The 27,078-nt window shown below is 48.2% G+C and overlaps 1 protein-coding gene across 2 annotated transcripts; it reads left to right on the top strand.

Annotated features, from left to right (window-relative positions):
• Window positions 1-906: 906 nt before the first annotated feature.
• YTHDF2 (YTH N6-methyladenosine RNA binding protein 2) lies at window positions 907-23,520 on the top strand. Of its 2 annotated transcripts, XM_030039523.2 has the most exons (5): window positions 944-1,195; window positions 1,579-1,603; window positions 1,999-2,078; window positions 6,361-7,947; window positions 22,598-23,520. In XM_030039523.2, exons 1-5 carry the CDS (start codon window positions 1,169-1,171, stop codon window positions 22,619-22,621), a joined length of 1,743 nt encoding a protein of 580 aa, XP_029895383.1. In that variant the 5' UTR covers window positions 944-1,168; the 3' UTR covers window positions 22,622-23,520. The 2 variants fall into 2 exon arrangements, with proteins under 2 accessions (XP_040985171.1, XP_029895383.1); XM_041129237.1 differs by lacking the exon at window positions 1,579-1,603 and having other exon boundaries at window positions 907-1,195.
• Window positions 23,521-27,078: the final 3,558 nt, after the last annotated feature.

The following is a 27,078-nucleotide window of genomic DNA, read 5'->3' as shown; positions in this document are numbered from 1 at the left end:
TTGTGGGTAGGTGAAAGGCGGCGGCTCCGTCACCCCGGAGGCAGCACGGGACGGGCAGGTATCCCTCTGCCCGCAGCCGTGAGGGGTGGTCGCTGCTGCTTGGACCCCCGGCCTCGGCCGGGAAACATCCCACCAGTTTTCCGATGGAGGTCGGAGCCAGGTGGCAGTGGCAGCTCGCAGCCAGTCCGGGTGTTGGGGAACAGCTGTGGGAGCCAGATCCCGTGGATTTTGGGTCAGGGGTCCACCTCCCTCCATGTCCAGCAGCCTTCACTCCATTCCCCTCCGGCTTGCCCCATGCAGGCAGCCCCTTTGCTGGGGAGGGACGAGGTCCTTTGGGGGGACACCCCCCCCCCCCCCCCCAAAACTGGGCTTACAGCAGGTCCTTCCATCTGCCATCCCTGCCCGAGCTGTGCCCCTTTCTTGGCCGGGAAAGGCTGCACTCCCGGCCCCTCGGGGGTCGGGGCCCAGGGAGCCCCTTGACTGGGGAAGGGGGGGGGTCCCCCAGGGTTGCGATGGCCCCTGGTTCCCCCCCACCCACACCCCCTGGGGTGCTGGGCTGGGGGCTGTGCCCTGAGCGCGGGGGAAGCTAAAATATCGGGGTGCGACACAGCAGAGCTGGGGGGGGGCTGCAACCGGGCCTCGGATTTGCCATTTTTTGCTGGAAAAGCGCAGCCGGACAGCGGGGGCGCCTGGCCCTTTAAGAGCGGCCCTCCTCCTCCTCCACACACCCCCCCCGCCTGCGCTCCCGCACCCGGCCGACAGGGGGCGCTGATTCCGCCGGTCCTCCGCCGGCCCGGCATGCACCGCGGCTCACCACCCCCCCCCCCCCCCCCCCTCAAGTCTCCCCCCCCCCCCCCCCCCCCCCCCCGCCCCGTCCCCCGCGCTCCCGCCATTGTGCCTGCGAGCGCGGCGCGCGCGCGCGCGAGGAGCCGCGTGACGGCCCGGGGAGCGCGTGTGGGCGCGAGGCGGCGGGCCCGGGCCATAGACGCGGGCCGGAAGGAAAGGCGAAGGGGGTTGGCTAGAGCGTCGCCCCAGCCAGGCAGCCGCCGCGGGCGAGTCGGAGTCCGCCAGGCAGCCGCGCCGCGCCCGCGCCCGGACAAAGCCACCGCCGCCGCCCGCCGCCCCGCCCCGCCCCACCCCGCCCCGCCAGCAGCCCCGCCGCGGAGCCATGTCGGCCAGCAGCCTCCTGGAGCAGGTAGGAGCCCCGCCGCCACCGTCCGGCCTTCCCCACGCCCCACCGCCCCCCTCGCGGCGCTGGGCCTGGCCCGCTAGGCGAGGCCGCGGCTCGGGGCCTAGTGGCGGGGGGCGCGGGCTGGGCCGGGCCGGGCCGGGCGGCGGCCGCGGCCTTCCCCCCCCCCCCCCCCCCGCCCCAGCGCAGCCCAGCCCCTCACACACACACCTCAGGGCCGCGCCTCCATTGTGCTGCGGCGCGGCCGGGCCTCCCCCCGCCGGGCTGGGCTGGGCCGGGCCGGGTCGGGCCTCCCCCCCCGCTCCCCGCCGGGCTCCCGCTCGCGGCCGCTTCTTCCTCCCTGACTCACCGCTCTCCCTCTCTCTTTCCATGCCGCGCCGCCGCGCCAGAGACCCAAGGGCCAAGGCAACAAAGGTGAGAGCCCGGGGGCGGCGGGGAGGGCTGGGAAATGGGGGATCCGGCGGAGTTGCGCCTTTGGGGAGCGTGTCCGCGGGGGAGGGACGGGGAGGATCTCCTCCGAAATTTGCTGGGCATGTCCTCGGGTCTCTGCGCCTTTACGCAGCGGAGCGGCTGGGAGAAAAACAATCGGTGGGCTGTGAAGCCCATGGTCGTTGCTGGGGCTGGGGAAAGTTTGCGGTTAAAGAGTGTTTGTGCGGTGGTGAAGCGTCTTTCCACTCTCTGCTAGGCTAAGCATGGTACGCTATGGCTGGGGGGGGTTAGTTATAGGGTTTGTTTTTAAATACTTTAAGTTGGCAAATGTTCGAGTTTACCGGCAGAGTTCTTTCTAACGCTCTCCATCTCTTCCTCAGTGCAAAACGGATCTGTGCATCAGAAGGATGGGTTAAATGATGATGACTTTGAACCCTACTTGAGTCCCCAGGCCCGGCCGGTGAGTAAGAGTACCTGGTAATAGGCAGGAAGCACCAAGAGCCCCGGGGGCTTCCTGCTGCTCTCTAACGAAGGCGTCCTTGCGTTTCCCCATCTCCACTGATGGCAGTTTGATGTTTGCCAGCTTCCCTACCGTAATACGCTATTTTATACACGCATTTCTCCAGGCAGAAAACGCTGAATGCCGTTAGATTGTGGTGGGTGAGGTACAAAGGTTTTAGTAACTTTTTGAGGGTGTAAGGACTTCTTACACTTGGTGTTCAGCTCTTTTTTTTTTTTTTTTTTTTTACAGCGTACCTGTCTTGAAGTTACCATTTCTGCTCTTTCAGTTTTACTGTTATGACTTTGTTTCCTTGCTGGTTTCTGACTCTTTACACTGTACGAGGAGATGCACTACACTGCATTGTGAAATTGCTTCACACGATGCAGTTACGCTCCAAGGGCTTTTGGAGGCTACTGTCAATGTTCTTATCTCTCCACCAAGTAAACTGAAAATGCGTGTCATGGGGTTTTCTCTGCTTTTCACCAAAAAACCCACAGAACACACATGTGATAAAGGCTGTTAAGGCTTTTTAGAACTTGAGTTAGAAGTTGAGCTGGAGAGCTTGTGATCAGCTCCTGAAAGTCAGACTTCCAGATACTTTTCCTCTTAACTTTCTATTTAAGATTAGGTCCACTGTTAACTGTTTTTTGTTTGTTTTTCTTAATGAGTGGTAGGAGAGTGACACATAACAGATGGAGTTCAACTGATTAGATGATACGAGTAAGCATTGTAGATAAACATCTGTAATAGGACTGGAGCAGTTAGTTCATTCTCTTGGCTTCTCTTTCCTCTCCACTTGTGATTAGTAAGCATAAGCTGTTCTGGTTCTCCCTTTCTGTATTTTTTTGATCATTTTCACTAGTCAGTATATTTATTTTTTCGTATAACAGTGATGCATGTTTTACTGGAACACAAGAACAGGTTTCTGTCTCAGTTGAATTTTCAACAAGTATTTTCCTAGTTTGTGCTAAAGATACGAGGCTTAATATTCTTTAAGTTCCTGTCAGTAGTTCATAATCTTCAGAATTCCACCTGTCCATTAAGATAACATTAAGCTGCATTCAGCTCCCTAAAAAGTTACAAGCCTAAATTTGACCTGCATAGGGCGAGAGAGTGTGATTACTTTCTCAAGTCTTGAATAAAACTGGCTACTTTCCTAGTAGCTATCACTTAATGGTGGGCTTTTTGTATCCCAGAAATTACCATCACCAATTTCCAGCTTCCTTCTTCTGAATGTGGATGTATTTCCTGCAAAGTGTAGTTTATTTAAATCTCCTAAAGAGAATGAAGGTTACTATAATGTTAGAACCAACATGATATTTTACCCTATTTTGCATGTTTCATGAAGAACTTCTGAATATTTAGTTTCTTTTTGCGTGTGTCACACTGGTAGAAGTACATTTTAAAAATAAGGAAGTGATTGGAGCACGCCCCAGGAGGTAGAGCAGAGCTGTTGCTCTAGAAATTCAGCAGGAGTGAGGTAAAACCACCATCTTAACTTTGAATGAAACTTTAGGGCAACTTTATCTCAGTTTCTCACTGTGCTGTGTTGCTTGTCAGCTCTCATCTGTGTTTTGACACTCAGTGTAATAGAAAACAAAACCCTAGGGTTCAGTCTGGAGAGGGCCACAGTTCTGCTGAGCCAACCAGCCAGGCTCAAAAATACAAAGGTATCAAAGCGTGCACCTCTTTTCTGAAGATGGGAAAGGGAGTTACAGATACGACTCTGAAAAATGAATTAAATGCAGCCCACTGCCGCAGAGTAAGGCAAGTGGTTTCTGAAATTGCTTTCTGAGCTTTCCACATAGGCATGAGGTAACCAGGTTGTAAAGTTTCATGGCTTTTCATTCAGGAGTTGCTATTTCAGGTGCGACTGTTGCTAGCTTGTCAGCCAAGTAAGTTAGGTTACTGTGTATTTTAAAGCTCAGATACACAGTAAGTGATTCTTCAACAGTTTAAAAAACAAAAGTTCAACAGCAACAATAAGGAAGCTTAAACCCTGGTTCTTGTCTGAGGTGAAGAGGAATAGTGAATTTGAGGAAATAACTGTACAAAAAGTCTTTAGTCATTGGAGAGAATTAAAAGCCAGTGAAGTTTTATTTGCATACTAATCAGTAACTGTGTCAGTTGTGCGAGTGCAGGGTAGCAGAGCGAGGTGGCGTGTTTGATAGTGAAGCGTAGTTCTAGACATTCAGGTAGTGAACAGCAGCGAGCCTGTCTTAAATCTGCTTTCAGCTGGCAGTGCTCAACTGTTAACTCCTGTGCTCCCTTCTTACTACATGAGTGTAGCTGGTGAACACTCTACAGGTAATAGCTTAATACAGAGTAAGTTAAAATATCTCATGAAGGTAAACACACAATGGCATGTAAGAAAATATTTTGAGGGGACAAGTTTTAATCTGCAAGTGATGTGCTTCGTGTGCTTTGAGGGAGAAGCCTGTGGAGAGGAAACCATTACTCTGCCTGCTGGGCTCAGGTTTTAGGTATGGGCTGGCATGTTTATGTTCCATTAAAGCTACTTTCCAGGAGAGTGTATTGTTACTTTTATAGTTGAGGGGATTATCTTCTGAAGAGACTTTGCTTGTTCAAAATAATATTTTTTTTTCTTTTTTTAAGTTCCTTCATTTGCCTTACAAATTAGTCAGTGTCAGTATTTGTGCTTTTGGACAGATTGAGCCCTAAAGACTGTTCATGGGTTTGGGTTTAGCTGGCCTGAGTTCCTCAGTTAGTAAAACCATACCCTGGATAAGAGTTAGTTTAGTTATTAATTTGCTTTTGGGACCCCTTCTTTGGGAAAATGGAAAGGATGGAGAGAGCGTCTCTGAGTTTTCATGCATTCACACCATGAAGTACCACAGAAAGCTTTTTAGCTTTTTTGTCTTATTCAACAAAACAAACCTTGTCTTTGAAAACAGTGTTATATAATTCCTATTAATTGTTGTAAAGTTGGGGCTGTGTTAGCCCCAAACCTGTTGCTTTCCTTTAACTCGGTGGAAGGTGGAGAGGCAAACCAGCTATTTCTGGAGGGTGCCAGAGCCATCTTGAGAGCCTCCATAGATTTCAGTATGGCATGAAGTCCTTCGGGAGCTGCACTTGGCACGTGAAAACATGATTCAACGAAAAATGGAGTAGAGCCTGCTGCAAGCCAAGCTTTTAAATGGGAACTGAATCTGACTTTCATCTCATCTGCATTGGGTTGGCATGTAAGCGGCTGTATAGCACGAGGCTGTCTGCACACAGGTTCAAATTACTGGATGATAATGTCCATTAGCGTGGCTTTTAACCGCTCCCTGGAGGGGGCATTGGTTTGAATGCAAAATGACAGATGTTTTTCATGTAAGCAAATCCTGGTGATGTCTGAGAGTTCCCTAATTGTAAAATTAGGCATTTGTTTTTGTAACCTGAAGGCTACTTGGATGTTACAAAGGGAGACCAAGGCATGGAGCAGCCTTTTTTCCTCTGAATTTGAAGCCTGCTTTCTTGAGCAGCTGCTGTCACCATGCTATAAAAGGCTCCTATTGAAACCCTGTTGATTACTCCTCATTTTCAGGTATTTTTTTAGTATGTGCCTGCAGCACTGGAGCAATTTGTGTTTTGAGGAGTAGGCTTTAAATCCCTGTTTCTTTGCAAGTTCTTGGAGTATTATGAGCTCTGAAACTTTAAATTGTGGGGATAAAGCTGTTTTCATGGGTAGTTCAGTTTAAGGCAGGCAATTAGGGACATCCATGATTTTGGCAGTGCACTTCCACGGGACTTTTCCTCCATATTCCACTTCTCTGCATCCTTCCCCCAAGCCCTCCCTCAGACAACAGAATAAGGGCTGATAAGTATGGTACACAGGCAAGAAAAGCCCTCTTTGGTAGCAGCTACAAAAAGTAGAAGATAGTATTTGGATGCTGGGTAAGATACTGGTTTTACAGCCTGAGCTGGAGCTCTGGGGCAGTCCAGTGTCCAGTCGCACATCATGCATCAGGAACACAGTGCGCTCCCATCTCAGCATGGGAAGCTTGCTAAGCCTTTGTGTTTAATCTTTCTGGCAATGAAACCGTTTTTAGAACACTTGTAACAAAGGAGGTGTTTCAAGGCTGGGCCTGTTTATCTGCCCAGCCCTAAGGTAGGGAGGGGTGGGGCACGGGAAGCCTAACATAGCTTTTATTCCTGGTCCCTTGAAATTTGTTCAACTCCTTCTAATTATTCAGTGCTTATTTTTTGGTTTGTTGTTGTTGTTTTTTTTTTCCAGAATAATGCATATACTGCAATGTCCGATTCCTACTTACCAAACTACTACAGTCCCTCCATTGGATTCTCCTACTCCTTAGGTGAAGCTGCCTGGTCTACAGGGGGTGACCCACCCATGCCCTACCTAACCTCTTACGGACAGCTGAGCAACGGGGAGCCTCACTTTCTCCCAGACGCGATGTTCGGGCAGCCAGGGGCCCTTGGCAGCACTCCATTTCTCGGGCAGCACGGCTTTAACTTCTTTCCAAGTGGGATTGACTTTTCGGCTTGGGGGAATAACAGTTCTCAGGGACAATCCACTCAAAGCTCTGGCTATAGTAGCAATTACGCCTATGCCCCTAGCTCGCTGGGTGGAGCCATGATCGATGGGCAATCTGCCTTTGCTAACGAGACTCTGAACAAGGCTCCTGGCATGAACACCATTGACCAAGGGATGGCAGCTCTGAAGCTGGGCAGCACAGATGTTGCAAGCAGTGTCCCGAAAGTCGTTGGTTCAGCTGTCGGTAGTGGATCCATTACCAGTAATATCGTGGCATCTAACAGTTTGCCTCCAGCTACTATTGCTCCTCCAAAGCCGACCTCCTGGGCTGACATCGCTAGTAAACCAGCTAAGCAGCAGCCCAAGCTGAAGACCAAGAATGGCATTGCAGGTTCGAGTCTTCCACCACCTCCAATAAAACATAACATGGATATTGGAACTTGGGATAACAAAGGGCCGGTGGCAAAAGCCCCGTCGCAGGCCTTAGTTCAGAATATTGGTCAGCAGCCAGCCCAGGTGTCCCCCCAGCCCGTGGGTCAGCAGATCAATAACAGCCCACCGGTGGCACAGGCTTCAAGCGGGCAGCAGCCCCAGCCGCTGCCCCCGCCGCCGCCGCAGCCGGCCCAGCTGCCCGTGCCGCAGCAGGCGGCTCAGCCCACCCGCTGGGTTGCCCCTCGTAATCGCGGCAACGGGTTCGGTCAAAACGGAGTGGATGGTAATGGAGTGGGACAGTCTCAGGCCAGTTCTGGTTCTGCTCCTTCGGAGCCGCACCCGGTCTTGGAGAAGTTGAGATCCATCAACAACTACAACCCCAAGGATTTTGACTGGAACCCAAAACATGGCCGGGTTTTCATCATTAAGAGTTACTCTGAGGACGATATCCACCGTTCCATTAAATATAACATCTGGTGCAGTACAGAGCACGGCAACAAGAGACTGGATGCCGCCTATCGCTCCATGAACGGGAAGGGCCCTGTTTACTTACTGTTCAGTGTCAACGGTAGTGGTCACTTCTGCGGAGTAGCAGAAATGAAATCTGCTGTGGACTATAACACGTGTGCGGGTGTGTGGTCCCAGGACAAGTGGAAGGGACGTTTTGATGTCAGGTGGATTTTTGTGAAGGACGTTCCCAACAGTCAGCTGCGACACATCCGCCTAGAGAACAACGAGAATAAACCAGTGACCAACTCCAGGGACACTCAGGAGGTGCCTCTGGAAAAGGCTAAGCAGGTGTTGAAAATTATTGCCACCTACAAGCACACCACCTCCATCTTTGATGACTTCTCACACTATGAGAAACGCCAAGAGGAGGAGGAAAATGTTAAAAAGGTAACTTGTTTGTCTGTCTCGGCGAAGTCCTGCGGGGCAGGAGATGGAGGAGGGCTGCCTTGTGCTGGACTAAATCTGGGGCCTGAAGCCATGGGCTTGTGAGGAAGCTTGGTGGGCATCAGTCTGCCTTTTGGCTAGCTGCGTGCTCGCACGTGGAACCCGCTACCCAAATGGCAGCCCAGATTTGGGGTGGAAACAGGTGCCGGCACCCCAGCAGAGCGGTGTGAGGAGGCTTGCCCTGGCCCTGCCTGCAATCGACTGCCGTTTGGTTGCTCTAAATCTCAGCCTTCCCCGAGTGCTGTATTCTAAACAAAATTTATTTCTGTGCTATTGTCAGCTCCTGGATCAGAACAGTTTAAAGTAGGAGATCAGTGGGGGGTTCGGGGAGTTGTTAGAAAACAGAGCCGGGTGTTTGAATAGCTGCCTAATCCACCCCCTACCCAAAGTGGGGTCAGTGTGACAGATGTTTCCCACCGCTTGTAAAACCTTCAGGAATGGCAGTTCCTGTCCCTCCCCAGGCAATCTATTCCTATGCTTAATTATCCTTCCTGTTAGAAGGCTTTGTCTAATGCCCAACCTAAATCTCCCTTGCTGCAATTTAAGTCCACAACTACTTGTCCTCTCTCTGGCGGATGCGGAGTGGGTCGTTCTGTTCCTCTTGGCAGCAAGCTTGGCTGTATTTGAAGCCGGTGGGCTGTCGCCTGCGTGGGCACTGCCTGCACTGCCCAACAGCCTGGCATGTGAGCTGTGCTTGCCGCCTGCCTGCAGCTGTGCCGGCTTGCCGCTTGGGTCCGTTGGCTCGAAGCTTGCTGTCACCATTGATTCGTTAATAGGAGGATTGCTAATTGAAAATTCTGCCCAAAATTCAGTGACCAGTGGGCCTTAAATCTTACTTGGATACAGCCGTGTTAAAGTCACCTGTGGCTGACCTTCCCCACAATAGGGGTCTTGCTTGTATTTGATCAAAATAGTAATTACAAATTAGCATTAGCAGAGCTTTCTGGTAGTTTGCCAAATTTTCTGATGATCTCTTTAGTTTCAGCAATGGGGTATTTTCCACCCAGCAGTTGAAGAACAGAATTGGGAGCTGCAACTGCTCACTGTGACAGTGAATGCAGTTTTTAATTTTTTATATATTTTACTTGGAGCATTGTCTGTATAAATAGCATCACCCATACACAAAGGTGGTCACGTTTTGCGACTGATACCCTAGCACTTAACGGTGCTTGAAGAAAATCTGTAAGGGAGGAATACATTGCAAAGTGTGGAGGTGTAAACTTGATTTTTGTGAGAACCTGAATATTTTGCGTGACTTCACGTTGTAAAATTGTTCCACTTGGTATCCAGCCTGTACTGAAGTGGTGATTTCTCTTTTACTAACTGAGATTTTGAATGCAATCAGAAACCTAGTCTGTGCAGGACATCTTAGGAAGTGGGAATTCTCACATGCTCCAGATCTGACTTTAGGAAGCAACAGTTTGCAGTGTGAGAGAGGCAGGCCTTGGCACAGTGAGAGAATGCAGGGCAGGGGGGGGTTGGATGATGAGAAGAGTTAATACTGAGTAAATGTAAGCAGGTAGCAAGCAGAAGGAAGAGCAACAGAGTGGAGAAGGCTGGGGGAAAAGTGGACAGACTGATGGTCTCTTCTGGAAAGCTGCTGCATTTGCAAGTTGTTTGTACTGTCTGAAAATCAGTAAGATATTAAAAATGTGGCTTAGCAATTTTCTTAAAACTGTAAACCACCTTTATTCATCTTTCTAATTGCATTTTGAAGTCTCCTCCCCTGCTTTCTTCAATTTCTTTGAGACGTGCTAGTGTATGAGGGTCAGAAGCAGAAACGGTAGCTGATCGATGTTCAATGTGCCAGCGCCTCCTTTCTAAATGATGTTCGAGTTGATTCAGTGTGGCACTCCATTGCGGAAGCGGTTGATTAGGAAAACATTTATTCTTTGAAAGGGAATTCAGTCATATGTCTCTGGAATTCATCGGCAAGGAGGGAGTCTTGTAGATATACAGTTGGTGTTGGCTTTTTACCATTGACTCACTCTTTGTTGCATGCTCAGGGCCCCTGCCCTGTAACATCCGGCACAGAGGAAGTGACTTGGTCTTTCTTTAAGCAACAGTTTGACCTCCTCGATTGCTTGCTGACGCAGCCTTGAAGATGGTTGAGGTTTCTGTAACTGCTCTTTCACAGTTTCATTGAGAAGCAGTCGTTTTTGCTCATGGAGGGTTTTTTTTTTCCCCTGGAGTGAATGCTGATGGCGACCCTGGAACTGCGGGTGGCAAAAAAAGCCCAAGCCATGCTATGTCTGCTTTGAAGCATCTCAGGTAATCACCTGGATTAAAAAATATACCAGAAACCAGACTTGAGGCCCTGGAAAGTTAAAATGCTGCTCTGGCAGCAGCCGGTGGCGCAGCTCCCTGCCTGCGGTCTGTCAAGCTGCTTTTGTGTCAGGGAAATCCCATCGCTACCAGCTCTTTGTCTCTGCCACCAGTCTTTGGATGGCGGCGATATGTTAATGTTCTGCATTCCTGTTCCTTGAAGCTTAAATGTCTCAAGGTTTGGCTTGTTTTGAACTTCTAGCAAGCTGTAATTGTTTCACTTGGCTTCAACTTGCCTAAACCTTTGTCTGATTTGCAGTTCGATTCCTGCTTGCTATCCGAGCAGATGGACGAGCTCTTGTGAAAGTCTGGGAACTCTTGAATGTTCTTTTATATTTCTCACTGTTAGAGTCACTTCTTCAGAATTCCCTAAAATAGTTCCAAGAAATCATAGGAAAAATGCTTTGCTTAGTGTTTGTGCTCTTCCCACTGGCTGGTGAAGGGGGGGTAAACTGTTCAGTGTTGAAAACACTGAAATCATGCTCTTGCTTGTCCTTTTCTGTTGCCTGTGCCCATCTTGTCATCAGAGACTAATCTCCATTTCTTTCGAGTGTCTTGCTTTTGCTCTACTAATCCAGTTTTTTAAAAGGTTTGGATGTTCTTCTGGCCCAAAATGATGAAGCTGACTCCCAGTGCGATCCTACCTGAAGCAGTTTAGGACTTCTTGAAACACATAACAGGTGCTTTTGAGGCAGAGCATGTCACCAACTTCTTCCCTGTAAGGACTGTTTTATCTTTGTTTAAAACAAACAAACAAACAAAAAAAAAACACCAACAAAAATCCCTAGCCCATAGTAATACACTTGTATTTCTAGGAATGTTGCAGTGACCTCAGTGTAAAGATCTTGGATAGTGATCTGCTTGTACATGAAAGGTTAACAGTTTGTGTTCATTGCAGCAAGAATGTAAACTTGTAAGAGAAGTTTATTTTGGTTCTTCTTCCTGTTGCCTTGCCCAGGGTTGGGGTACTCAGCTACTTGGGGGTTCCAGGGATTTGGGGGAGGCTATCCCATGAAAATCAGTCCTGTCCTGTCCCTTCCAGGGCCAGAGTGCTCAGTTGTCAGGTTTGCAGTTGATAAGAGACACTCTGCATTGGGACTTTGGTGGGTGTTGAGTCAGGATGTGCTGTGCAGGATGGGGTGGGTTTTTTGTGGGTTTTTTCATGCTGAGGTATGCTAGCCTTGAAACGGAAAGGCATGATTTGCCAGATTGGAGCTATTATTTCCAGAAATGTGCTGCTTTGTGTCTCAGCTGACACTGTCTGCGGGTTAAAGGAGTATTAATAGTGGCAAGTGTCACTGCCCCCCTTAGAAGATATGATTTAAGGGAAAACTAAGTGGTGTTATATGACCCCATTGGAAACTAGCACACTGTTTCACAGTTGCTGTAAAAAAGAAATGCTTTCCAATGTATTTTGCAAAGCTCTTTATTTTTTTTTTTTTTTTCTTTCTATTTTGTAATCTCGGAGGGGAGGAGAGAGCATATTTCCTATAGGATGGGCTAGCACTTTTCTTCCACTGTTACGGTCATCCTGGCTAGTGCTGCATTTGCTTTGGTTTTACCATATCCAACAGGACATATCCATATCCAAACAGTGTTTCTGACTATAAGATTTGGTTCCTGGATATTGCATATCCAGGCAAAGCCAACTGTTTCCTACGACAGGAAGGGAACATGGCTTGCACTCGCACATCGCGGTTCTTTTCATCCCGTGATCCCAAGGCTATTTGCGCTTTCTGCTCCAGATCCTGGCCATAGTGAAGTTAATTGATTGATGCACCAGGACAGAATCTCCTTGCTGCGAATACCCTCCACTGTTCAGCAGCGTACGTGGTTTCTCTCAGTTTATTTCCAGGCCTTTTAAATCCTATACATGTGTGTCTGTGCTTGTATATTTGGCCTGTGATAGAGGAAACAGAAACCATACTGCTTATTTTAGGAGTTTGGTACTGGCTGTTTGACATAAGGAGTGCCTTGTTCTTATGGTATCTTTAAGACAACACTACAAAGCACTGAGGGCATTCTTGCATATTTTTCGTTGTGTTCTAGCTTTGTTTAAAGGGAGGAGAAAATGGGAGGGGAAGGCTTAGATCTAGTTTTCTGCTGTAAGACAGGGGACTTTGTTTCCTTGTCTGTAAAACGGGAGCAGCTGGGAGCCATTTCACTGCAAGTGAAGTGGAAGTTGAGTGGTGGAAGAGTAAGCCTGTTGCACTTGCCCCATAGCCCTGCCTCTCACTGTTAATACCTTGTTAGCAGTCTTTAAAACAGTATTCTAATGTAACATTTTGTTAGTATTATAAAATAATAAAATATGATGTTATAAAACATAATGTTTAAAGTCAACTTGTTGAAGTTGGTTTAAGGAGCTGTCGAGATACACTGTTTAAAATTGTTTATCGAGGACTGGTAGTGGGATTCGGAGCTGTTTTCTAGTCACTGGGCCAGACGCAGTATGGGCCATACGCAGTAAGGCGGTTTTGCGCCTCTTACAGGTATGGCCTTGAGCAGGGGGAGTTTATTTCATGTCCTGTTTTTGTGAACTTGTTCCCAACTCGCTTGTTGCCCACGTGGTGTGGGCAAAGCATCATGCCCTCTCCCATCCACATTATCTTCACCTTGGCTGGGTGATTTCAGCTCCAAGTTGCAGAATACCCTGAACTGATCGTTCTTATAAATAATTAATTGCATTCACAATGAATGTACTAATGACTTCAAATGAATGTCTTAAATTAAAAAAAAGGTTTTCTTCTTCCTTCAGCAGTTGAGTTGAAATTGCATGTGTGTGGCTCGCAAATTCCCTAGAAACAATGAGGGTTTGGTATGTGAGAAGGGAGTGTGTAAGGTGTCAGCAGTGGTGGCTTTTTTTTTTTTTTCTCCCAAGAGTTCTGGGTAACTTACTGACACTGAGATTAATAGCTACTGACACAAGGCCTTGTGTTTTGGGTTATTTTATTAACAGCTGCTTCTCCATAAAAAGTAGTTTTCCTTGGAAGATAAGCGTTTGCCAGCCATTTTGCTCGGTGAAAGCACCACGGCACGGTCCTTTTCAGTTCCCTGGATTTCTGTCTGGTGCAGAAGTGCAGTGGGTCACAAGACGTTGCTGAAAGCTGATTAGGATCCCAGGAAAACTGTTGAAGTACATTGATACATGAGCCTTGTATGTATGCAATACATCAAGAATAGCTTCATGCACAATGTTCCTCACTTGTTCCTAATGAAAATGTAGTTCTGCAACAGTGTTTTGTCTGAAAGAAGTTCCTTCCTTCTTTTCTATTTCCTGTAAAGTATTATGTGACAGGTATTTGTTTAGGAAGCTTCTTGTTCTGTACTGCATGATCGTTTTTGCCGCAGTTACTAGAGTCCACTTGTTTTCCTGGATGCTCTTGTTTGTACCTGGTAGTAATTGTACTATCTTAGGGCTTTGTGAGTTAATAAACTAATTGCTTAGTGGTGCAAAATGCTGGATGCATGCCAGCTAGAACAGTGCCACCCTGCTTTTACTGTGGCGAAGTTACCCAGGGAGGTCTCCGTTAACAAGGATTGTCATTATCCAAGCTGATGACTGGGATAGAGAGTTGATTGTAGCCCCTTCCAGTGACTAGCTGCCCAGTGTGAGGCTTTTTAATTGACGTGTAAGTCATGTATTACTGCATTTGAGCAGTTAATAATAAAGCGTTTGGATTTTGTAAGCCGTCCTTCAGCAAGAACTTGGAAATGAACTTAGAACCATTTCTGGTTCCATATGATTAGAATTTTTTTTATTAAGAGGACAATGCTGAGCTCTCTCTTATTGTGGTTAACTGCAGAGCTATTTCTTGTAATGTAATACCAGTTTAGAAGACTTAGATAAAATCTACCCAAAACTCTATCTTTTGTTTCTTATCTTGGAGGGGGCGGGGGGGAGGAGAAAGAAACCACACTTTTAGTTTCCTTCCCTATGCGAATCTGTACATACAGGGAAGGCTCTGCTCTCTCGGCTCTGTTATTTGTAATGTGATGCCCTCTCCTGTAAAATGACTTCAGGGAATTTCCCATCGTCATCTGCAAACTTTTAAGAAATTGTGAAGTCTTGATCATCAACCTTTTGGCTGTTGCAGGCTAGCCTGATGTGGGGTTCAGCTGATTCGAGTGCTATGATCTTGGTACATTTAAAGGAGGAAACAAAAAAAGTTGAAATATAAAACTGTGTTCCAGTGAATACTGCTTTGTGTTCAAGTGGCAATAAAATGAGGGTACACATAAATGGCTATAGGGAGTGTTGGCTCTTTTACTTGAGCTTGTGAATTCAGCTCTTCATGGTTGACAGAAGTAGGCAAATAGATCTCCTCTTGTCCTTCCATAATACAGAATATTGTGGTGTGTTTTTCTTGTGGTGTGAAGTATTTTTTCTGCCTTAATTGGGATGTAGGTAGTATTTTGGTGGCAAACACAAGAACAACTGTAGTGGATCAGGCCATAAGTCTGTGTAGTCTAATGTTGCATCTCCTTTGGCTGCAAGATCTGCAGGTCTGCTGGACACGTAGAGAGACATTGCTCAAGCATCCTTGATGTCTTTTTCCAAGTAAAAAGCTCTGTGTGTAGCTAAACAATAACATGGTCAAGAGCAAATGCCTGTAAGGACAGTGTAAGGACACATATTTATGCATCTCTGAAGGTTTTCCTTGCCTTTAACAATTTGTGGCTCAGGAGTTCCTTTGACCCAGAGGATGTATCTTTGTCTTTAATAGCTCATGATTTCTCTTCATGCCCAAGATTTTGATGCATTCCTTGAGCATCCTCAGGATCCTGCAGCAGCAAGTTCTTCAGCTTAATTATGTGTTGGGTAAAGAAACACATCCTCTTGGTTTGCTTTGAGTCTGCCTCATGTGATGCTCCCTAGTTCTTGCACTGGAAGAGGTGGTGAGCAGTAGATTTCAATGTCCTCTCTGTGCCTGCTCTGCTTTTACAGTCGTCTCTCTTCCAGGCTCGAGACCTAGAGCATGGTAGCTCTGCAGATGGAAACCCTTCTGTCCTTTGCTCATCCCTGTTGTTCTTCTCTGACCCTTTTCCAGTTCTTCTGCAATGCCTGTAGAGATAGAGAAGAGGAGAGCTACGCACTGTTCAGGATAGAAGTGCAGCTTGGGTTTGTATAAAGGCATAGTGATCTGATCTATTCTGAATTATGTTTACTTTTCTTGATGGTAGGCATTTTCCTGGAGCTATAGATTGTAACCCTGAGTTCGTGTTTCCAATTGTTAATGGTCAGTTTGGAGCCTGTAATTTTGGAGTTAGGACAGTGCTTTTTTCCCATGTGCGTCATTGATTTACCTAAACTAGACAGACCAAATTTACTGTCATGTTCAGCTGCTTTTTCTCACAAAGTCTTCCATTTCTTCACAGTTGGCTGCTATTTTTATTACCCTGAATAGCTTTGTATCATCAGTAAACTTTGTCACTTTATTATTCACTCCTTTTTCTAGATTTTCTATGAATATATGGAACCACAAATTCCAGTGAAGCTCCACAGGTTTTCTCTGCACAAGATCATTCAGTCCTTGGCATTACGCTTGCGTAGAGTGACAGAGGACAGCACAAAGGCATTATTAACTCTACAGCAGTGAAGATTTTGAAACATTAATGTCGGGGTCCTTCATTTTTCTAAAGAATCATGTCTCACTCGTTTTCCAGTGCTAATACTTGCTGCATGAGCTATGATTTAAGATAACCAACATCATGAAACACATTTCATGTAAACCCAAATGAGAAGGAACACTAGTGTGTTTAAAAAAAAAAAAAAAAACAAAACAAAACAAAAAAAAAAACCAACCCAAAAAAACCAAGGCAAAACAAACCCTTACTGTATCTGGTGTAGGTCAAAACTGTGACATGATGCTCTGAGTGAGCCTCTGGTAAATGCTGTCAGTATTTCAATGCTATTTGCTTAAATTTTCACACTAACCATTCCCATTACTTTTCGTCCATGCTATTAACTTTCTTCCCTGCTCTGTGAGGATTTTGGTGTGGACAGATAGGTCAAAGCCAAGTGCCCCCCTCTGTAGTGGGGAGATTCAGCTGCCCAAATGGGAAGTGTTAGCAAACTGCAAAAAGAAACATGGCAAACTTCTCATCCCTTGTAGTGATGGGGAAGAATAAAGACTCTCTGGTTTCAGACAAGGAAGATTTTTCTTCCTCCTCAATGACTTGAAAGAACTTGTGTTGTTGTTATTTTACTTGTGCTCCAAATCCAGCAAGTCCAGTGCCAGTCCCTAGTTGGGAGCCCAGTCGTCCTCACATGGAATGCCAGTGGGAGTCCTCCCAGGCTGTTCTGTGTTGCTCTTTGCTCAAAATATTCATGTATGTTGTTAGCTTTTTTCACCGTTCTATTTCCTGCACAAGTTTTTCCCTGTGGGACGAGGCTCTCTATGGGAGGGTAGTTATAAATGTTTATGGGAATTGGGCTGCTTTATTCGTGCAATCAAATGTGATGTCTAAGCAAGAAGAGGTTCCTTCTTTGCAATTGGTTGCATCAGTTTTAAAGGTGCCTTGAAAGATGCTAGAGAACAGTGGCATGCCTGTCAGTATCTGGCAGCTAGGACCACCTCACTTGTACAAAACCCACTGCAGGGGGAAAGTCCTGGCACTCTTAGTGTCTTCCTTACCCCTAGCCCCAAGCTAGTTGCTCTGACGTGGAAATTCCATGTCTGATGTAAAGCACGTGGCCACTGTGGTGTTTTAAGTTCCCTGATGTTAAGGCATGTTTTGGCTTACAGCTGTACCTGAAGAATTGCATCTTGCTGTTCCTTATTTATTCCCCGTGACTTCATATCCTTCTGACTAAATGGTGAGGTGACTGGTGTGTAGCAACGCTGCGGTGTGCTCGGGTTTCAAGAGAAAATCAGAACTTCCTAACTGCCCAGCCATGGATGCTCAGTGTGGTGGCAGTGTGTTGCTTCCTGCTGCCTTCTGCATTTTTGGGGGCAAAGTCTGAACTGCAGGGGCTGACCAGGCACAGCTGCATCCCTGCTTGGCTCATGCTTTTTCAGTAATGCGAGTTTGCCCCTTTTGGGGTTGTGTGGATATTTGGGTTTGCTCTGTTAAATTTTGATCTGTAAAACAAAAGGTCTTTCCTGCTCTGACAAGGATTCACTTTTATTTGCATATCTCCTGTCTTCGTTCTTGGTGGTGAGCTCCGTTACGTGAACGGGAGGTAGGATGAAGGTGTCTGACTATAACCAGATCCCTGTATCTGATTTTTATCCCCTTTTGTAGGCAGACTAGGATGTAGCTTTTCTCTATAACTTTGGTGGCTTTCTAATGCTGACAATAGGAAAACCTCATATTTGGTTTGTAAATGAGTTAGGACTCGAGGCTGTTTGTAGAGCAGATGAGCATAATAAAGTGATGCATCGTCCATTGTTTGTGCTGACTGTGACCATGCATTGAGCTGATCCTGCTGGGAAGGCTGTGCTGGGTATGTCTGAGGCAACAGGCTACTGTAACTCCTGATTTCTAAGGCAAGTCAGACGTTTGCCTCAGAGACACGGGCACATGGAAATCCTGCTGTGTTGCTTTGCTAGGGTTGCATCCAGTGCATGACAGGCAGCGGGGTTGGGAGGAGAATTCAAACAGCAAAATGCCGCATCGTTGCAGCAAGCGTCGTGGGCTGAGTTGGGCTGTTGAGCAAGGTGTCTGATGAGCGAAAGTTGTGTGTGCGTGTCTTAAGGCTAGTATTTGATTGCTCGGATGATCTCAGCCCTTTGGAGAATGATACTGGTAGCATAGACTGTGCTCTAATGAAGTGATCTCCTGCTGTTCCTTTGAGGGCTCTTACTGGGTGAGTGATGTCTTTTGCTTGTAGTTCCTTTTCAGTTTGAAACTGAGACTGCTTCCTGGCCTGCCTGATGTCTTCAGGCTGCTACGCTGTGCTCCAGGTCAGACAGGTCCAAATAAACTGTGGTTTGTGTGCTGCACAGCTGGGAGCCATGCTTTTGGTTCTTCTCCAGGCCCTCCCTTTGATTATAGCCTTCTATTTCCCCATCTGTAGTGTGGCAATAATATCCTTACCTTTGCCAGAGGAGTACCGAGGTGGAATGTTTGTTGTTAATGAAGGTAAGAGCTTCTGAACAAATGTGCAGCGTTATCACCTATTGTCATCATTTCTTGGTACCAAACCCTTGAGCCTTTTGTTGTTGTTGGCTCCCCACAGTGTGACTAGGTAATGTAATCTCTCATCAGCCTTCTCTTCCAGCTCCTATCATTACTATTATCAGGACCTGACTTGTGACATTGCTGCAGCCCCCCCTGGGGACAGCAGTGATGTGACTGAAGTGGCTTAAGCTGGATGATTACAGAGGACTCCTACTTACACACGCTTGCCTTGTCTGAGCCTGGTGCTTCTAAATACCGCCAGCCCAGAAGCTCGCTCGCAGTGATATGTGGGTGTCAACACTTGATTTGAGCGATGGCATGTGTCTTTCTAGTCATCGGTGTATCACTTTGCACTTCAGCCATTTTGGTGCTGCCGCACTCCTGCCCCTCTGGTTGCTGAGCGGTTTGATAGATGGAGACGAGAGTCTGAGCTGGTGTCTTTTTCTTGCTCCTCCCACGTGGATCAATAAGACATAGCCCAGGTCTAATGAAAGCACAGCCAAAGAGAATAAAACACTTCTGATGGAATCTCTTTCCTCTCCAGGGACTACACGCCAAAGCAAAGCCCAGCATGTGCATGCAGATGCTGTTCTGCCTTCTCCTGGGCTGTCCTGTAGCTGGGTGAGCTGTGGGTTACACCATCCCACAGGCCATGATTTTGGAGGAGGATGAGCCAGGAAAGACGAATGTTTGCAACACTGCTAACCTTTGCTATGTGTTCTGGTAGATCTGTTTGCTTCTTTGCTATGATTTGACTGCTCACTTGTTACTCCATAACACCCCAAGGACCAAGATGCATTCATGGGATCTGCTGCAGTTTGGCTGGCAGATTAGACAGTGTAAAAATCCTTCAGGCCGTGGCTGCCCCCATTTCCCAGGAGGAGATGGCAAGAGAGTGGCTGTGAATCTCCCAGAGAAGAGCAAGAAAAGCAATATTGAAATTAGTAGAGAGCTGTTCCTTCCCTGCCATTGAGCCCTGGCAGCAGTGCCCTCAGCAGCGCCTGCTCAGCTGGGCAGAGCTCTTGGCTGGCCACCTCAGCATCTCCCAGGGTGGATGGAGGCTTGGTTGTGCCTAAAGCCTGGCTCTTTGCGGAGAGCAGGGCAGGACAGCCCAAGGTAGGTGTTGAAATCAGCCTCTCGAGAGCCCACAGCAGGTGTGGTTGGATGTCATGCTGCATTTTTCTGTGGTAAGCTTCTTAGGATACTGTTTGCAGAGGGGAGTGGGTAGTTCTGTGCTGGTGTTTTGAGGTTGAATAGCAGGAGGTTTTAAACAGAAGACTAGGTTGAGAAAAATTGGGCTATAATCCACCCTGAAATTAAGATATTCACTTCAGGCATGTCTCTGGACCCCTCTCTAGCTTGGGGACATCTGCTCTAGCCTCTCTTTTGGAGGTGGTGCCTTCAGTTCTGGCACAGTGGGATTTTGAGGCGGGATGGGGGGAGTGTCACTTCTGCACTGAGGCTGGGTCCTGTTGCCTGCTCCATGTGTTAACCATACACTGGCCTTGGGAGCAGCTTCACCTTCACAGTGGGGAGGAGAAGTGACTTATTGGGGGTCCATCTGGTCAGCTACTGGGGCGACATGCCCAGCAGGACCCTCAGCCGCCATCTGCAGGCAGCCCAGGACGCCGACCGTGGCTGCCGACAGAGAGGGGGAGCGATTGAACCTGGCAGCCGGCTGATCCCATGTCTGTGTTCGGGAAGACAGAGGCATTAGCTCAGGCAGTTGCGGCTTCTTCCCGAAGGAATGCGTCACGTTGCCATCTGTCCTTGTTTAACTTAACGTGCTGGCTGCTGAGCCAGGCAGCAGAGAAGGAACAGGGCTTGGCACCTTCCTTTTGATTTGTGGATTTCCCTGCAGCGCATGTGTTACTTCACGTTCAAGATTGGCTTTGCTTCCCACCATGGTAGGGTTTTTTTGCTGTTGTGTAATGGTGGCTTTTAGCAACCGATAGCACCTGCAACAGATTTGGGCAGACATACTGGAGAAGAGGAGAATTAAGTTGACTTATGTGGGGTAAATATTGTTGAAGAGAATGTGTGCCTTCATCTAATGCCTCTCCCCAGAAGACAATCTGTGCACGGTATCACATAGGGCTTGCTTTGTTGTCCAGCTCGTGCAGAGCAGTTCGAGCTGAAGCCTCCTTGGGTCACCATGTGCATGTGGCTGAGGGGCTGCCAAAGCCTCGGGTATTGTTTCAAGCTGGATGCAAGGCCTCCCTTTTTGGGAAGGTTTCTAAGAATAGATGGCTATACATGCTGTTAGCCTGGGATCGAAGCTTCTTGGAGATGAGCTCTCCCTGGATTTAGCAGTGATGGCAGAGGACATTGTTTCTTCAAGCAACCCACATGCTTCTGGCAGAGGTTGCATGCTCCCTGTGCCAGCGAGCCGCTGAGGTGGAAGGGAAGGTGCCTCTGATCACCGAGTTAACGTGGGGCAGGGCGAAGTGGGCAGGCAGCTCTGCTGCTGCCCTGATGTCGGGGAACACAGGCCCTGGCAGAGTAGCAGGCTTGCAGGGAAGCATCCTGAGCTGAAACAACCAGATATCAGGTTCAGAGCCCTAACGGTGTCTCTTCTCTTTAAGTGACATACCTTAACGCAAAGGAGAACCCACATTGTCTTGCTCTGCCAGCAGGCACCTACTGCAGGTGTTGCTTTGCCGTGGAGGTGGGATGGACTTGGCATCTCTCAGGACTGGCTTAGGTGGCAATTAACTTGCTCCACCACTGAGCGTGGGAGCCAGAGCCAAAACACCGTAGTGCCCTTCACACAGGAGACTGCAAGGACTTGCCTGTGCTTGGAGAAGATGCAGTTAAGAGGCAGGGAGGAGCATCAGCCAAGAGCCCTTTAGCTGTTGACAGGTTTTATTTTTGAGGTGGTGTCATATGATCTGGAAATGGCACTTTGAGCGTGGGCTGGGCAGCATCTTTTAACCCTTTGGGATAGTCTAGACCCACTTCTGTGCGAAGCTGCTGGGTTTGGGTTTAACAGAGAAGAAACTGTGGCATGTGGTGCTTGGCACAGGAGAGGATATAGTAGCCCTTGATGCCTGGGTGTATTTGGTCCTGTGCTGCCTGTTGAGCTTGGCGCAAATGTTTGTCTGGACAGTGTGTTCCTTCAGTGCTGGAGGAGAGATGTGGGTGAACATCGAGGGGGTGGTAGCAGCACTCAGTGGGAAACAAAAACCAACAGGTTCACAAAGCAAGTGAGATCCCATCAGTAGGTTTCAGAGTTATCAGGTGTTCTGCTGGTAGCTGTGGGCTGTTTCAGTCCCTGCAGACTGAGACAGAAGTCAGTACTCTCTAGGTTTGAGCTGCAGTCCACTTTGATGCCCACATGGGAATTCAGGTGAGGCTGCAAGGTCTGTGCAGCACCCATGGTGCCCAGAGAGCCGGGCTGCCCTGCTCTGGCAGCAGCTGGATGCAGGCAGAGCTGTGTCGTGGGCCCTGGCGTTTGTTCCTCGCTTCCCCTCCCTTTTCCCCGATGCAGAGGCTCTGCCTGATCCCTGCAGCACTCCCAAGTCCTGTTCCCAAAGCTGCCCAGGTCCCCAGCCCAGAGCTGTGTTTTGCCCCGGTGCTGGTTTCCAGCCTGGCAATGGCTGAGATGTCTTGTGGGTGCTGCAGGTGCGTGCCCAGGAGCGGGCAGCTTTGTCACCCCCACTCCCAGCCTGTACTGACTGCAGCTGCAAACTTCAGCACTGACCTAGACTCACTTCTTTTTCACCAATTTTTCCTCAGTTTGTCCTTCTTGGTTGTTAGGGTTTTTTTTTCCCCTGTTCCTCTTTATGCTGTTAAACCTCTGGCTTGGAGCAGCCTGGCGATGTCTGTCCCAGGGAGGGCCCGTAACTCTGCTGAAGCATGCTGCTGTGAGCGAGGAGAGAGGAAGAGGAGCAGAGCTGTGGTAGCAACGGCCCTCATTAAGGGGAGACCTGATGAGCTGGTAGAGCCAAGCGGTGTAATACGTCATCACGTTAGCCATACGCGGTCACAGTACCTCCTTTGCAAACAGAAATGTTCTTTCTCGGACTTTGCTTGCATGGGACAGGCTTCCATCGCAGATCCACATGTTGAAATGCTGATGTGTGAAAGCAGTGAATAAAATTTGCTCGTGGCTAACGTGTTCCTTTCTTTTCTTTTGCAGGAACGCCAAGGCCGTGTCAAGTAAAAGGCCATTCCTCCCACAGAGACTGCAGCAGAGATTGCATCCCAGCTATCTTTCAGAGAGAGAAAGAAAGAGCAAAAATATCCCAGAGAGAATTAGGACTTTTTTTTTTTAATTTCATTGACTTCAAAAAGACTCTTACAAACTTGCAGTTTAAAAAAAAAGTATTGGAATTTCACAAGACATAGACTTAAAAAAACAAAAACAACAAAAAAAATCCCTTCTAGGTAGAGTATAGGTAAAAACTGTCCCCTTTCTTTTGGCTTTGGTTGTGATTTCAGAGCATAAGCTTTGTTTTTTGTCTTTTTACTATGTTTTTTCGGATTTTAAAGTCCGTAAGTGGCATATGCCTTTTTTTTTCTCTGATTTTTAAACCCCGCCGCTTCCCTTCCTTCCACCCCCTTGCGCCTCCTTCCCCTGGTTTTGACATTTGCACTTGGAACACCGAGTTGTAACATCCACCATGGAAAGTGGAGTAACTTTTTTCTTTCTCCCCCCCTGGCCTGGAAGAGGAGGAATTCTACAAGGAAGTTGGGGTTTTGGCCTAAGAAGAATTGAACAGAAATTGTCCACGAGGTTGTGTCTTAAAGGTGGTTCATTTTTCTCTGACCCTTTGTTACTCAAAAGTCAAGTACTAGGAGTCCTAAGAAATGTTCTGTTCTTGTGCATTATACAGATTTACAGATTAAGTCTGGATTAATTTGATTTTGAAAGCTGAGAACAGTGGTAAAAACTTGTTTTGTTTACAGGAAAATGAATTTTGGACAAAAAAAAAAATATTGTAAAATGTGTAGTGAATATGTTTCTTCAGTTTCTTGTTAAGCCAATGAGGAATGGGCGTTGCCTTTCTTTTCACCATTAATCACTTCTCAATAATAAACGTGAGATCCTGTTGAGCATCACTGTTGTCTGCCGCTCCCTTTTCAGCGCTTGCCCGCTCCATGGTGTAGCAAGGACGTGCACCTCATTGTTTCCCCTCTGCATGGCAACTCAGGGGTTCGCTGCTATATTAATACTGTAAAATAATGAGTGAAGTCTGGTTTTTCCCTGGGTTTGAAGCAGGGTGGTGTGACCTGTCTCTGGGCATCCCGAGCTCAGTCCTGGCACAGTACCGGGGCTTTTTCCTGGCACATTGGGATTGGTTTTGCTCCTTGATGTGGGAAGATGTCCAGTGGTGTGGTCTGGCACCGGGCAGAGCCCCTGCTTGCCCCCAGCCAGCCCTCCCCACGGTGAGAGGGGCAGTGCCCAGCTGGCCTCGCTCTTCAGGACTCGCTCCCATTTCACAGGTAAGTTGGGGATTATCCAGCTCCTTCAGGTGTGTGAAATGCAGACACCTGCTCACATCCCAAATTATCTCCCCTGGGAAAACTGCTTGTGGTCAAGAAATAAAAAAATCCAGGTTTTCTTGTTTTGGCAGTTCAGAGGGAATAAAAGAGCCACAAATGAATCTACTGTCTGAGCCAGTAACAGTGCTTTAATTGTTGATAATGGGTTGTCGTCAAGGAAAATTGTGCTATATTGAAAATATCTCAATTATTACATCACAGTTGGGAAACATCTGGAAGCAGCCAGCTCTGCTCTTCTCACCTTGGGTGGAAAATTAGCGCGGTGAGCCTTGCTTTCCCATTGCCCTGTCCCTGCACCGCGCAGGACAGCGAATACTCACAAGCCTTGTATGCACTCACTGAAAAGCATGCTTAATTTTTTTTTTTTTTTTTTGGACTAATTCTTGCTTCTGAAAAGCAAACAAACAAAACCCAGCTCCAGATAGCCCGGTGTGTGTCGGGTGAGGACTTGGGCTGCTTCCTGCGGGGGGGTTTGGGCTGGTGTTTCTGCAGGTGTCAAAAGCAGTTTGTGGCCATTTGCATTTTATTGGGATATTTTACTTGTTTTCTCCGGAAGGATTTCTGTCCTTTCAGTTCTTTGATAGCTTTGGCCTCTCTGTTCACCTCTGAGCTGACTGAAAACCTAAATTCCTTGCTGGTGTCCTCCTGTGTTTCCAGAGGGAGAGTGTAAAACCTGTGTCATTTGCAAAGCTGGAGGAAATCAGGGCAGAAACTTGACTTGATTAAAAGCCCAAATTAAACAATTTGTCTTTTGAGAGAATCAGCTTTTCTGCCGTGCCTGGCAGGTGTTTGCGTGCTCGGTTTCACTGTTGATCAGACACTGTTCTCCATTTTGGTCTTCAAGGAATGACCCAAGAGAGAAGGGAGAGGAACAGGAAGATGTGATTTGAAAACCCCAAGGCTTCAGATGCAGGTGTAGTACCTGCAATTATTTTTACGTAAGGAAAAAAAAAAACTATTCGCAGGTCATATCTGTGTCCTCCAACCTGGGATGGCCCCACGCTGGCGTTGCATGCTGCTGCTTGAATTTCCCCTTGTGTTTAGCTGCATGAGAGCTAAAATACTCTTTTTTTTTTTTTTTTTTTTTTTTCCTCTTTTAAGGCAAAGCAGGTGAATTTCTGGGATGTCGCACTCATGTCGCCTATGTTCTCCACAGGATTTATTCTGCAGCGCCTTCAACCTTGGCATCACTTCCATGGAAACCAGTTGCCTCCGGGGCTGTGTGTGGGGATGGGAGTCCAGCGTGCCCAGGGACCTGAAACAGCCCCATTTCACCCCAAACCGGAGAGGGGAGAGAAAAATAGGTAGTTTTCTACATTGCTGGCTGGCTGCGCTCCTCCTTTCCTGTTTGGGAGACCTGCGGGGCTTCTGGAGGGGAATGGAAGGTATAACACCAAAATTGGGCGTAATGTAAAATATTAGGAGGTTGTTTTTTTAAAGGAAGAGGCCAAGTGCATGTCCTGGAGGGTAGAAATAGTCCTGAGAAAAAGGGGTAGCTTGGATGTGGGGGAAAAAAAGTGGGTATTTGATGCATGACCTAGATGTAGCTGCTTCTGCCGACCCTTCTGAGGATGCTCGAAGGGTAGGACTAGCTGGGAACTGCTTCAGTCTGGACCTGGTCCTGTTCTTGTCTAAACTGGGACAAAAATGGAAACTTCCTAGTGTGTCTGAGGAGGCTTCACTTTCAGTCAGCTGCAGTGTGTCTGTGCAGGGCAGGCTTCAGGATACAGGCAAAAAAACCCAACCCTTCCATAATTATAACTGAAGGCCATCTCCCTGTGAGCGTGGCACAGGTAAGAGCAAAAAGGTATTTATTACTGCTATTTCTTGGGGGGGGGGGGGGGGGGGGAAGAGGGGCAAAATATTTGCCAATGGTTCCTTGGGCTGTGTGGGGAAAGGGATCCCTGTCTGGATTTTTACCTACTGATGTCCTGCTCTCCCCTGCTTAGAGGGAGGTGAATTTCCCCTGCCCAAATCCCCTCGCTAGCAGGGTGCAGGGGCCGGGATGCTTTAGGACGCGGTGGCTGGGAAGCAAAGGACGGATGGGAGCCAGGAGCTGCGCTTACTGGGTACCACCGAAAGAAAAGCCTCTTTGCAGCTGCGGTTCCTGGAGTTGTATAAACCTGAGCTTGGCTTTTGCACAATGGCTCCGTGCAGGGACTCATTTGGGGTTTTCCAAACTGTTTGCAAACACCCCGACCCCCTGGAAGGGAACAGTTCAGCTGAGCCCTGAAGGCAGCAGAATCCAGGCAGGGGGGTTTGCAGGGCAGGTTTCTGTGCTGTGGTTGGGCACCCAGCGCTGCTCTCGCTGTTGGCACCATCTGCCGCTCCGCTCCTGGTTTATTTGCTTGGAAAAAGGAAATTGCCAGACGTCCCCATAAGCCTCAAGGCTTCAAATCCAAAAGGCGAAAGCAAAAAGCCCTGCAGTGGGTGCAAGCAGCAGTGCCTGGGAGGGTGCAGTGGCACAGCCACGCTGGCATCCCGCTGGTGCTGCGTGGTTATGTACTGCTGTGCATGGTTGTGCACCGCTCTGCAGCGTCGTGCAATGGCTGTACACGGCCGTGCGTGGTTTTGTATGGCTGTGTACAGCTGTGCGTGGTTGTGTGCTGCTCTGTGTGGCTGTGCGCTGCTCTGCACCCCTGTGCGATGCTCTCCCAGCCTCTCTGAGCCATTTTGGGGCTGCAGAGCACTGCAAAGGCTGGGAGGCAGTGGTACTTGCAGGGAAGGACAAGACACTTTTAAAATAAGTATCTGTGGTGGCTCCGGGCCGGGGCAGAGGCTGTGAGCGGTATGGAGGAACCTGGTGCGATGGCTGCAGCCCTCCCTCTGTGGCCTCAAGTCACCGAACGTGTCCTGCAGGGACCCCAAAATCTCTGCCCTGCCCAGCGTCCCTGGCAGACGAGGGGAAGTTGAGGGGGGGTCTGAGCATCCAGCTCCCGCTTGGGCGATGCCGAACGTGCAGCTGGGCTGGAGTTCAGCTCCTTCCCCAGGAGGAGGGTGGGCGCTGCACCCCCACTGCCAGAGCAGGGGCTGGAGCCTGGGGGGGGTGCAGGGACCCCTCCACGGAGCCACGGCGGCTCTGCAGACCTGGGTGCTCTGACAGTCCCCGTTGGG

Source organism: Aquila chrysaetos, chromosome 16, assembly GCF_900496995.4.
Source record: "Aquila chrysaetos chrysaetos chromosome 16, bAquChr1.4, whole genome shotgun sequence".
NCBI lineage: Eukaryota > Metazoa > Chordata > Aves > Accipitriformes > Accipitridae > Aquila > Aquila chrysaetos.
This window is presented reverse-complemented; position numbering and strand designations above follow the sequence as displayed.